Source organism: Plecotus auritus, assembly GCF_963455305.1.
Source record: "Plecotus auritus genome assembly, chromosome: 2".
In the NCBI taxonomy this organism is placed as follows: Eukaryota; Metazoa; Chordata; class Mammalia; order Chiroptera; family Vespertilionidae; genus Plecotus; species Plecotus auritus.
The window spans coordinates 12,962,701-12,975,945 of NC_137771.1; the positions used below are offsets into that span (position 1 = coordinate 12,962,701).

At 51.0% G+C, this 13,245-nt stretch overlaps 1 protein-coding gene across 3 annotated transcripts in view; it reads right to left on the minus strand.

The window, feature by feature from the left end:
• ECE1 (endothelin converting enzyme 1) overlaps positions 1 to 13,245 on the minus strand; it is a gene marked incomplete at its 5' end in the record, with an annotated part of 98,605 nt that overhangs the window by 47,255 nt on the left and 38,105 nt on the right. Inside the window, 2 exons of one of the 3 annotated variants that reach the window (XM_080657159.1) lie at positions 4,030 to 4,116; positions 4,368 to 4,457. In XM_080657159.1, coding sequence (XP_080513285.1) covers positions 4,030 to 4,116; positions 4,368 to 4,421 — 141 coding nt within the window. Of the gene's footprint in view, positions 1 to 4,029; positions 4,159 to 4,367; positions 4,458 to 13,245 lie in introns of those variants that run through there. The other 2 variants (XM_080657161.1, XM_080657160.1) reach the window with 2 other exon arrangements.

Below are 13,245 nucleotides of genomic sequence, written 5' to 3' on the forward strand. Positions count from 1 at the left end.
ATTCTCTCTCATCATTGATGTTTCTAGCTCTCTCTCCCTCTCCTTTACTCTCTGAAATAAATAAAAATATTTTTTTTAAATGAGTACACTGGAGGAGGTCCCAGGTTTGACCATCTCAGATTCTAGAACAACTCTAAGGCCAAGAGTGTGAGTCTCTAACAGGTGGATGGAGTTGAAAAAACCTCCTGATAAGCAGAGAGGTCTTTCAAAGTCTTGAGTGGGACTGTCCCTGAAGTCACCCTTGAAAGATAGACCTGTATGTGGCAGGAAAAAAAAAAAAAAAAGGTGAAAACCAGTAAGAATTAAATATAAAATATAAATATTTAAAAAAAGCTTTTCTTTTTTGGTGTGAAAAAATGGATGTTTGGAAGTTACTGGATGCGTTTCAAAGGTTTTGGTAAACGGTCATGGCCAGCTGCTCCCCCATTGAGGCTGCAGGAGTAACGTTGGCTTTCTCCTTTTGAGCCACTGACATGGAATGCGCTGGGGTGAGGGGAGGCCGGGCAGCCCGTGGAAGCAGAGCACAGGCTCCCCAGAGGAAAGCTACTCTATGTAGGGCATCACTGAGACATCACGCCTGGTGAGTTTCGACGATGATCCTGATAACAGCCACATCCATTTCTGTGCACTATACAAAGGCTTTACTTACATTGTCTCATGTCAGCCTTTGCAACAGCTCTGAGAGGTGTATTAATAATATTAACCCCATGTTGCACCAAAAAAAAAAAAAAAAAAGCTGTTTAAGTGAGTTGCTTCCAGGCTCTGTGTCAGAGCGAGCTGACTGTAAATTCTGCACGCGGGCCACAGTGACTGATGCTGGGGACTCACAATGAACTTGTGACTAAAATATGAGATAAAGGAAAAGTAAACCCCTTTCAGGTGAGGTACAGGGAGAACTTGGCTCCGGCTAAATTCAGCATTTTGTTGGTATATTCAGTAATGAAGGTGGCAAGTTTGGCTGAAAGATGCAAGTTTTCATTGGCCAGTATCCACATCAGTAACTGGAGTTGGTAGAACCAATGGGCTTCAAAGTCTTGAAAAACCAAGTAGCTTATTTTTATAGCTGCCTGTCAAGAGAGGAAGATTTGGGAAGACCGGGTCCATTTTAAAAAGCCTAAACTGGAGGGTACAGTTGTGTTTCTAACCAACTCAGAGGAAATTATCCAAAAGGCTAAAAGAGGGTCAACAGTAGTGTTACAGTGTTTGGGCCTATTGTCTAACTATAGTGATTGATTGTATTTTTATATATTGGTGCCATGAGGTATTATGGTTTTTAAAAATATACTTTTATTGATTTTTAGAGATAGAGAAAGGGAGGAGAAAGAGAAACAACGATGTGAGAGTGAAACATCGATCTGCTGCCTTCTGTACACCCCCTACTCGGGATTAAGCCCAAAACCCAGGCATATGCCCTGACTGGGAATTGAACTGGCAACCTTTCCGTGCAAGGATGATGCTCAACCCATTGAACCACACTGGTCAGGGTGAGGTACTATGTTTTGTAATGGCAGCATGTTTTGGAGGTTTTTTTAACAACCTCCAAATAGAAAAATGCTTATTAAGTGGCATTCAATGAGAAAAGCAGGATGCAACATCGTGTCCTCAAGTATGTTTAAAAATATATACATGCAAATATAAATCACTAGAAGTGGTTATCTGTGAGCAGTGGGATTACTGTTTATTTTTATTTATTTATTATTTTTTTTAAAATATATTTTATTGATTTTCTACAGAGAGGAAGGGAGAGGAATAGAGAGTTAGAAACATCGATGAGAGAGAGACATCGATCAGCTACCTCCTGCACACCCCCTACTGGGGATGTGCCCGCAACCAAGGTACATGCCCTTGACCGGAATCGAACCCGGGACCCTTCAGTCCGCAGGCCGACGCTCTATCCACTGAGCCAAACCGGTTAGGGCGATTACTGTTTATTTTTAAATCTTTTTTTTAATACTGGACTCCCCTCTGCCCCCCACAAATGAGCATGTAAAGCTGATACACTGGGGGAAAAACCCAATGACTGAAAACATAAAATTAGCCCTAGCCAGCTTGGTTCAGTGGATAGAGCATCGGCCTGTGGACTGAAGGGTCCCAGGTTCGATTCCGGTCAAAGGCATGTACCTTGGTTACAGGTTCTCCGGCCCTGGTTGGGGTGCATGCAGGAGGCAGCCAATCAATGTGTCTCTCGATGTTTCTGTCTCTCCCTCTCCCTTCCACTCTCTCTAAAAATCAATGGAAAAATATCCTCGGGTGAGGATGAACAACAACAATAACCCCCCCCCCCAAAAAAAAAAACCCACAAAAACCTTAAAATTCATAGAAAGCTCTGCTTTGTAAGAGGGGGTGGATAGGTTCTCAACTCTCAGGAGAAAAAGCACTGGATTGGGGCGGTTGTGGAGGCTTAAGGCAAGCCAGACTGGGTACCCACAGAAATGCCCCAAATCCCTGGGGCAACTTTTTCAGCTTTTCCTGTATAAGAAGGGAGCAATTCATCCAGTTTGGTGTAGGGGCACCAATACCGCACTCCAATCCACATGGTATCTCTGTGACCACCGGAATCTCCCTAATCTCTCTCAGCCTCAGCTTTATCATGTGTAATATGGCCACAGGGGCCCTTACCTCATAGGTCATAAAAGCAACAATCATAGCAGGCCCCGTACTATGCATTACGCCCACTTTCTCTAACTCCCATTTTACAGATGAGGAAGTTGTGGCTTAAAGGGAGCAAGCAACTCACCCAAGACCTTGAATGGAGTCAGAATTTAAACCTGGGCCCCCAGCTTCAGGGACTGAGCTGCCTTCACTCAGGCCAGGCAGCCTCGGGGGGGGGGGGGGGGGGGGGAATGGACGCACTCCGTGACCTGAAAAGGGCCATACCCACGTGGGCTGCTATTGTGACGATAACAACACGGCACATTATTTTGTTGTGAACTCCAAATGCTTTTGTGCTGATATATTTAGAACCTGCTGTGGAAGATGAGACTGAAAAGATTGCTGATTAGATTCTGTTTTGATTGGTGAAGGAAAAAGTGCCTGCCACAGAAATTTCATTTCCTGCTGGATTTAGCCTTTTAAGAAGTGTCCGCAGGGAAGAGGTGCGAGACAGACTGGGTTTGATTTCTCACTCCCAGGTTTCTAGCTCTGTGACCTACTACAGCGAGTAGGCGTCCCTTTCAGAGCCTCAGTTCCCTCCCCGGGAAGTGGGAAAAGTAACCCCTACAGCTCATGGGGTGGCCCTGAAGGTTAAGGAGGATAATGTAGGTAAGAGTAGGGTCATGAGTTCGGATCTCCCTGGACCTATCTAACTAGCTGGGAGGAAAGACAGGCCCTGCAGGGAAAGAGCAGAAAGCAGCCCTGCTCACTGCTGAGCCACAGGACAGGGAGGTGGTGGGCAGACTGGATTCTCGCAGGCGAAGACCTGCTGCTGAAAAGTGGCAGGGAAAAGGGGGCAGAAGATGGTTTCCTCCCCGCCCCCATACTTCAGGTATTTGGGTGGAAAGAGGAAGAATAGAGTAAGCCTACCAGATAGGGTGACCAACTGCCCAGTGTGCCCAGGACTGAGAGGGGGTTATGCCAACAGTTTTAGACTCTGCCAGTAACAAAAGGCTGTGTGGTCCAGGGCAAGTCCCTCAGGGCCCAGGAACTGCCTCCTCTGTGAAAGGGAACTGGACCAGTCCAGCTCCAGAGGGTAGGGAGAGTGTGGGCTTCCACTCTGCCACCTGGGCTGTAGTTCCCCCCGTTGGTGGGGAGGATTCTGGAGGATTCGGGGAAGGGCAGAGCCGGCTGGGGAGGGGAGGCTGGTGGGCAAGCTCAGCGCCCCAGGGTCACTTTTGCCTCAGAAAGGCATCTTCCCCATGGAGCCCAGTCTGCCTAGAGCTTTGGACTGGCACAGACCCCTCTGGGGCTGGCAGGATGGGGGCGGAGGTGCGCGGGAGGGGGAGGGGGGGAGGAAGGGGAGCACCAGTGCGCATGCCCAGCCCCCACCCCCCACCCCATGGGGGGAGTCTCACCGAGGCCCCGGGCTCCTACCTGCAGGCCGTTTGGGTACCCGTCGCCCTCGGAGAGTGAGTCCACCAAGTCCTCTTCATCCAGCGTGGCCCGCTTGTAGGTCGACATCTGCAAGGCCAAGTGCAGCACGGACTCCCTCAGCGCCTCCATGGCTCTCACACCCGAATGGGGGAAATGGGGAAGCGGCCAGGGCGCCGCTGCCACCACCACCACCACCACCACCACCACCACCACCTCTGCCACCGCCTCCGCCGCGCCCCGCCCCAGCCCGGACACCGAGACCAGCCCACCGACCAGCCCGCCGCGGGGAGGGGGTCCCGCCTCCCCACCACCCTGCGCTTCGGCAACGCCGCCCTCACCCCCAGCGCCGACAGTGCTGCCGCCAATGCGCCCCGTGGCCACACGCCCGGCATGCTGCGCCCCGAGACGCCGGGGTCCCCGCCGCAGCCGCTGTCGCCGCCGCTGCGCACCCGCACCCGGCAGGTCTGGGCGGGCTGGGCCGCGGGCCGGCTGGCATTGCGCCACCTTCGCGGGCGGAGCCAGGTCAGCGCACAACTCAGGTTCCCTCCCCGGCCCCACCAGGAGACCCCGAGGCCCCAGGGGAGACCTCCCTTTCCCAGAGATCAGGGCGCGGCCAACACCTAGCCCCTAGCCGGCAGGAAGGGGCCTGGCAGCAGCCTCTCCTGGTGAGAAACCTTAAGTCCCGCTTCAATGATGCCCGATGGCAGCTACCAAAGTCCAGTGTTAGGAAGGTGCCCCTAGTTTGGCCCACAACCGTGAGAGGTCCCTCCCACCATTAGCCTGTAGGTGGGGGGGGGGGGGGGAAGGGGGTTCCCCCATCTGAGCTGCAAAGATGAGTGGGAAAGAAGAGGTAGAATAAAAAAGACAGGTATCTCCCCTTCCCCCTTCCTCGGGACTTTAAGCCAGAGTTCATGAATGATTTCAGAAAATTCCAGAGAACTCCCCTGACATAGAAAGAAAAAAAAGCTGAGTGTACATTTGGGTGGCTGGAGGGGAATCCAGTGCTTGCCTCCAAGCTCCAAGGTGTGACTTCCCCCCAAACCCTCAGCTTCAGGTCTCTCAAAGGAGTCAAAAACCTCAAGCAGGTGCTCTCTCCCCAGCCCCTGTGACCTCGGCTGGAAAAGTGGGCTCTCTCCTATGCGGGGTGCTCAAGTGAAGACTCTGGACACCCATTTTCCCCTGCACCCAAGACCCTAAACCCTCCACTTCAAGTGAGACCTGGACTCCCCTACATTTTTCCAGCTCCCCAAAAGCACTTCTGTTCATTTCCCTATTTGATGTTGACAACACAGATCTGTGTGAAGCCACAGGCTCAGAGAGGGTCACAGGCACCTGGTCCACTCCTGCCCTCTCCGAATCCTCTCAGCAGCCACAGCGAGTCTTTCAAAAGGGAATGCGAATCCTGTCACTCCCTTGCTTACAACTCTGTAGGGACAGTCCCCCAAGATCCTGCCCACCCGATCCTCACCTTGTGCTGCTCCCCACCTCACTCTCCTAGACCCCAACTGTGTGGCCCTCATGGTTGTTCAGATTCTCCAAGTTTCTCCTCCCCTCCACCCAGACATTTATTTATTTATTTAATACATGTTTATAGATTTTTTAGAGAGGAAGGGAGCGGGAGAGAAGCATCGATGTGATAAACACCTATCGGCTGCCTCCTGCATGCCCCTACTGAGGATGGAGCCCACAACCTGGGCATATGTATGCCCTGACTGGGAACTGAACCCAAGACCTTCTGGTGCATGGGACCACGCCCAGCCAACTGAACCACACTGACCGGGGCCAGACCTTTATTATTATTGTTTTTTTAGTTTTTTAAGAGAAAAGATTTTTTTAGCCCTAGCTGGTTTGGCTCAGTGGATAGAGCGTGAGCCCCCAGACTAAAGAGTCCCGGGTTAGATTCCAGTCGAGGGCATATACCTCGGTTGAAGGCTTGACCCTGGTCAGGGCACATGGAATAGGCAACAATGGATGTGTCTCTCACATCGATGTTTCTCTCTCTCTGTTCGTCCCCTGCCCTTCCACTCTCTCTCTAAAAAAGAAAAGAAATCGATGGATAAATATCCTCAGGTGAGGATTAAAAAAAAATTTTTTTTAAGATTTTTTATTGTTTTTTTTAGGGAGAGAGAAACATTGATGTGAGAACAAAACATCGATCATCTGCCTCCTGCACACTCCCCAACGGGAATCAAGCCTGCAACCTGGGCATGTGTCCTGACCAGGAATTCAATGGGCATCCTTTCAGTTCCCGGGACGACGCCCAACCAACTGAGCCACACAGGCCAGGGCTACCCAGACCTTTATAGCACTGTCCCCTCTATCTGGAACGTTCTTTTCTCATCTCTACTCCTCCCCTGGTCAGCTCCTGTTTTAGATCTCAACTGAAATGTCATCTCGTCAAATGTCCTGACTGCCCTAGTAGCCCCTCAAATTCGGTATCATAGCACCCCATTATTTCCCTTCTAGTTTATTGCAGCCTGCTACTACTCCTTTTTTTTTTTTTTTTTTACATTTATCTCCTGCCCCTTCCCCAGAATTGTGAGCTTTATCTGGCCTGGGACCTGGTCTGGCAGAGAATCCCATCACCCGGCTACTGTAGGTGCTCAATAAACAAAGTGAGTGATGGAACAAGTGGAGGGGAAGTGACAAGTATCCTTTAAATCCTTCTGCATCTTACTTTGCAGTGCCCAAGGACAAAGGACACTTGTGTAAGGGGCACAAGTCCGGGGCAAGCAGAGTACTATGGCAAGAATTTTTTTTTTTTAATCCCCATCTGAGGATATTTTTCCATTGATTTTTAGAAAGAGTAGAAGAGAGAGGTAAAGACAGAGAGAAATATTCATGTGAGAGACGTGAGAGAAACACATTGATTGGTTGCCTACTGCACGAGCCCCAACCAGAGCCCGGGCAAGGGAGGAGCCTGCAACCAAAGTTAAGTGCCCTTGACTGGAATCGAACCCGGGACCCTTCGGTCTGCAGGCCGACACTCTATCCACTGAGCCAAATCAGCTAGGGCTTTCTGGCAAGAATTTTAATTCTGGAGCCTTCTGCCTCACTCCCACTGGGTGAAGGAGAGAAAGGGCTTCTTCACTTCACGCTGGGTTACAGCTGAGCCTTTTCTGAAACTAGGACAGTTGGTTACACTCAGTAACAGGTGTCAAACACTCAAGGAAAAGACACTTAAGAAAGAAGTTCAGTTCACCAAGCATCTCCCCTTCCTGGCACAGCAGATACTATTTCCTGCACACCTAGGGGTCTGAGGTATTCGCCGGTTCTTTCACCCATCCTCTCATGTAAGCCTCTCACCCTTCCCTCTGAAGCAGGTATTACTGGCCCCTTTCTCAGAGCCTAAAACTGAGGCTCAGGGAAGAAACCTGCCCAGGTGCAGTAAAGCAAGGCTCCTCCCCCTTCACCTCATTTCAGAGGTCACCCTTTCTGGGAAGCTGGCCTGACCACCCTCCCCTGACCCTAGGCGGCCTCTGATCCCTGCTCTGTATCCCCCACCACGGCCTCCCTCCCCATGTTTCCTTCTGTGGAAGTACACAGCACTTTAGACTCTAAATGGGAGAATCTTGAAGGCAGGGATTGAATCTCGTGGGGGCTGGAAGCTCATGGTGGAGGGGGCGGGGGAGCAAGAAAGACCAGGCTGCCCCTGCCCTGTACCCCACTGCAGCCAGTCTGCAGACAGATGAGGGAGCTCACATATCTATCTGGAGACGAGGAGGAGAGCTCACGTAACTCCCAAGCAGAAATCCACAGAGATGGAGAGCTGTTTATTTGTCAACGCACAAAAGACATGGGGCCCTTCCTGGAACGCCTGCCTGGGGGCCCTGAAGTGAAACTGAACCCCGGCAGGCATGGGAATGGCTTAGTGGGCTCTGTTAGGTGGGAGCTCTGTGGGCCCCAGCAGGTGAGTGACATTCCAACAACAATGGCAGCCCTATCTTTGTACCTGCCCACAGCGAGGGCAGGGCCTTCCATTCACGGTCTTGGATCCCCACACCCACCTAGAGCCTCAGCCTCAGCAGGTATCACTTCCATTTTACAAGAGAAGTGGGAGGGAGTGGAGGGGGAAACCCAACACCTACTAAGGGATGCTTGACAAACTCTCTCCTGACCCCACAGCACTCTGCGAAGTGGGAATCAGCCCCTCCACTTTACCGATGAGAAGGCTGAGAATTAGGGAGGAGACGGGACTTGTCCTCTTCACCCCTCCCCAGGCCCCACCCAAGTCACCTGGCTAGACAGCCAGGGAGCCAGGAGGTGACTCCCTGCACAGTGACTTCATGATTCTGCCACCAGAGAACCCCAGCAGCACAGCTAGTAAATGGCAGAGCTGGGCCTGGAACCTGGGTCCTGCCTCCTGGTCCCAGGAGCATCGAGGAACGGGGAGCTGCTTCTTCGGGTGGCACTGAGCTGGCAGGGCGGGCAGCGCTCCATCTCCCTAATTGCCTCATTTGTGGCTGTGGGTGCCACGCCTGGCCGCGAGCTTGTGGGGAGAGGGGGGGACAACCTCTGCTTTGTGGAACCTGTACCTTGATCTGCTGGTTCCTGTCCCGCCCCACCCCACAGAGCCCGGGGGGGATAATCTGGCCTGATGTTCCGGAGAAGGGCTTGGTGAGACCAAGGAAGGAGGAACCACAGCTGCAGAGGAGGTGATGAAAGTCAGATGCAGGTGTGACGCTGCCAGCTCTGGAAACCCCACCCTGTGGAAATCACAGGCCTGGGGTGAGCAGAAATGAGGAATACAGATGCTCACGTAGCTCTGACGACAAAGGCCTGATGGCTCTTGTGGTTGGTTTGCCCAAGGCACGGGATCGTCAAAGAATTTTGGAGCATGTCAGAGGCAGGAAAGAGCAGCTCCTGAGTGAAACTCACAGGCCTGGGACTCCGTGGCCACACCCTCCAATCTGTTTTCAGGGTGGATTTCTGAACCTCAGCTCCTTAGGGATACAGCTCTTTGTGGCCAAGGGCCCTGTCGATTCCTGCCTCTCTGGTGCCAGTAATTAGCTGAGATTTGTTAAATCCTCATATGTCATCTAATACAACCACTCACGTTATATGTTAGTTAAATACTTGCATTTAATAGACACAATTAGGTAGTACGTAAAAGCTCTAGATCCAAACCTCAGTTCAGATCGCCACTCTGCCACTTCCCAGGTGTGTGACCTTGGGCAAGAGACTCGGCCTCCCTGTGCCTCAGCTGTCTCCCGTGTAAAACAGGGATGATAATAGCAGTACCTCCTTCACAGGGCTGTTGTGATACTTCAGTGAGTTAGTAAGCGTTTAGAACAGTACTGGGCACACAGCAAGTGACTACTAAGTGTGAGCAGTTATTATTTGTATAATTCTTTCTTCTAAAACACAGGCTCAGAAACTTTCAATTGACCCCCCACCTCCTAAAGAACAAAATCCAAACTCCTTAGCTTGGCATTCAAGGACTCCCCTATCTAGCCCGAACCTACCTCTCTAGGCTCACCCTCCACAGACCCTTCAGGTGTGTGGTCACCACTCTGACCCCAGCTCTATCTCTGCGGGTGTTGAGGGCTCAACAGGAGTTCACCGGGGCCTTGATGCTTGTCAAGCCCTGTGCTTCCCACTGAGGGGGTAGCCCTGCATAGGATAGAGTCCCTACCCTCAAGGGACCGGCACCTGATATCCCCCCTCTCAAGACTGTGAGTCCTCCACCCCAACTACCATTTTCCTTCTCTGGCCTACCTCCTCCCCAGCCTGAAGGAACTATGCCCTGCCTGCTGGTGGGCCCCGGTATAGCACCTGCATTACATTCAGGCCTTTGTCTAGGCGTCTTTATCCTGGAATAGAAAGGATCTGGGCGGGTAGGCAACAACCATCTTATTACCCTCTATCCCTGGTGCCCTGCACAGACCTGGTACAGAGGTAACTGGTTAACCCTGTATCCCAGCTTGTCACTAGGGCATAGGCATCTGTGACTTCCACAAAGAAACAGAAATGAGTTGCTCAATAACCATCAAGTAGGATTCCAATAGGACAACCATGGCTAAGGGGCAAGATAGTAAAAATATGGCCACCACTCCTGAGCATGACACCACGTGACATCTAGTACTGCTATTACATTATCCATTACATGGTTCAGTGTCTTCCACATGTGCTATTTCCATGTGATTAATTTCTTTTTAATTGTGCCACAAAGTTGCTGAGAGAGTAAACTGCTTATTTGCTTTCTGATAACAGGAATCATAGGAATTGGCCCTATCCCTTTTCCCCTTGGCTGCCAGGAAGCTCATAGCCAAATCAGAAACTCACCTATGGGCATTTTCCTGGTCTTTATGTTCAGCTTTTTCTTTACCCACGTTTTCCACTGTATTTTCTCTTATCCTAGTTTCTATTTCTACTACGTATCATTTTAGGGAATGCATTTTAATCATTGCGCATCCTGCATAAAGTGAATTAGAAAACAAAATGTATTAGGAATACCCCTTCCCTGATTGAGTCTCCTGGGAAGGGAGCTTCAAGTTCCTTACTCAACACTGGGAGACTGAGGCAGTAGACAGACCCAGGTTTGACCCCAGGTTCCCTGGCTCATGTGACCATGTCATTTTCCCTTTCAGGCATCGGTTTCCTCATCTGTAAAAGGGGTTGTTGTAAAGAGTAAATGAGCTGAAACATGAATTTCCTGGCATGTAACATCCCATCCCAAAGTGAACTGGGACCTGATGGATATGCTGACGCATCCACCTCATACCTGCTTTTCTTTATTTTCCTTCACTACTTTCCCATTTGCTTCTGCCCTTGTCCATATTTTCTGACCTTGGCCTTAGTTCAGCCAACACTTGGCATTAATCTAGCCCTGCTGCTGTACTCAGGGCAAAAATAACAGGCTGAATGTCAAGGTGAATGTCAACAGTGAGAAGTCCAATCCAACTCACCAAGAGCAAGTATGCACTCATGATAAATATGATGTAGGTGGTACTTTACCTTCCTCCTAAAAACCCATTACCCCAGTCTAATCAGGAGAAAAACATCACACAAATCCCAACTCAGGCACATTCTACAGAATTCCTGCGTGGCACTTCTCAGAACTGCCAAGGTCTTCAAAAACAAGGCAAGTCTGAGGACTGTCTCAGCCAAGAGGAGCTTAAGGAGACACGGCGACTGAATGTAATGAGGTGTCCTGGATGGGATTCTTGAACAGAAAGAGTATATTAGTTAACACTAAAGCAATCTGAATGATAGACTTCGGTTCGCAATCATGTATCAATATCAGTTCATTAACTGCGAGAAATGTACCATAAATACAGGGTGAGGCAAACGTAGGTTTACAGTTGTGAGTATGTGAAACACAGTTTATTCTTGTATTATTATTATTACTTATTAACTATTATATTATTTTCCCTACAAACAACTATAAACCTACTTTTGCCCCACCCTGTGTAAGATGTTAGTAACGGGTGTGGGGTGTAAGGGAAATCTCTGTACTACCTTTCCAATGATGCTAAAAACCTAAAACTGTTCTGAAATAAAATGTTTATTAAAACAAAACTGGCTGCCCCCTAAAACAGAAAACCAGAGTCGTCAACCCCAACACAAGCCCAGCACTTCCTGTTTCTCAGGCTCTTTTATACACTAATTTGTGTATCACGATTACCCTTTGGAATAAGCCCTGGGATCCCCATTTTACAGATGCAGAGACTGAGGCCAGAGAATGGAGGCAGCGTGCCAGCTAGCGGCAGAGTGGGGTTCAAACCCCAGATCTTCCTGACCCTCTCAGGGCCCCGCCTCTTTTCTCATGCCACCTTAGAACCTGGCTCTCTAGCCAAACCTCCTTCAGAGATGACAGGCTGCCCCAGTGGAGATGTGGGAAATTGGGAGGGTATGACAGAGGCTGGGGGAGGGAGACTCTACTTTGTGCCACCAAGGGGTCAGATGGAGCTGGAGGCCTGAGCATGGCAAGGGGGAAGGTGGGCAGAAGTTATGGAGAGGGTTGGCCTAAAGGTGAGACTCAGGGGGAGACTGGAAGGCCAAGAGCACAGAGCGTACGTGGGAGGTCAAGGTTGCTAACTGCCTCATCGGGGAAGGTGGCAGCCCTGCCAGCCAATGAGTCAATCACTCTGGTCTGGACCAGAGTCCCAGGCTGGGCTCCCCATAATGTGCGGGCAGTGGGAGACTCGCCCACACATGCAGGGAACTGGAAAACACTCAGCCACTTGGCCAGGTGTTGACTCACCTGCCTGGGGGGCCCCGGAAGGCATTGAGAGCCTTACCTAGTGCTGCCAACTGACCGCCTCGGGGCTCACGGAGGCCATCCCACACCCAAAGCTGGCCAGCAAGTCTCCTTTCTCCCTGATACAGGCCACTCATCACACCGATGACCGTCCAGCCCCGTGCATGGCTCCTACCATGCCTCTCTCCATCCCACCCGCCAGACAGCTTCCATCTGTCATCTCCGCCTTCTGTCCAGGCCCACTGACTCTGTCCCCTTCCCTCGAAGCCTTCCCTGATTAGCCCTGGAGCCCCACCCTGATCTCCAATTATCATCCCCCGCCCCCCACCCCCCTCACTCCCCAGTCCCTCATCTCCCAGTTGGCTCCAAGCAGAACCTTCTAAATTGCCTGATATGATCCAGTCAGTCTCCTTCACACGCTGGCTCCCTGGAACTGGCAGAAGAAAGCATGCTTCCTGGCCTGGCTCCCAACCCCCTCCTCCCACCCCCAGGATCTGGCTCCTGGCTCCTCTCCAGTCGCTCTCTCACCACTTCTCCCTCACATGTTCGAACCTCAGTAAAATATGAGTGTGCTTCCTGCTTCCAGGCCTTTGCGTATCTACTGCCCTCTGCCTGTGAGGCCTTTCTTCTCATCCTTCCCCCGGCTAACTCTGCAGCTCAGATGCCTCTTCCTCCAGGCAGCCTTCTCAGACTTCACTGCGACCCGTCCCGCTGGCTCCCCAGCTGCAACCTGCATGGCCTCCTAGCAACGCATCCCAACAGACCGCAGCCAAGTGCCACTGTGTGACCTGCACAAAGTCATCCCCCTTCCTTTCTGGGCTTTATCAAATGAAGACGATAATGGTACCTACTCCTTAGGGTCTGTATGTATATTAAATAAAACAAGATACATTAAGTCCTCAGCCCAGCGCCTCCCAGGGAAGCAGCACTGAGTACATGCTAGCGTGTGTGGTGGTGGGTTCAGAAAGGGCTGGCTCTCCCGTCACACTGAGAATGATGGGAGACGGGAAGGG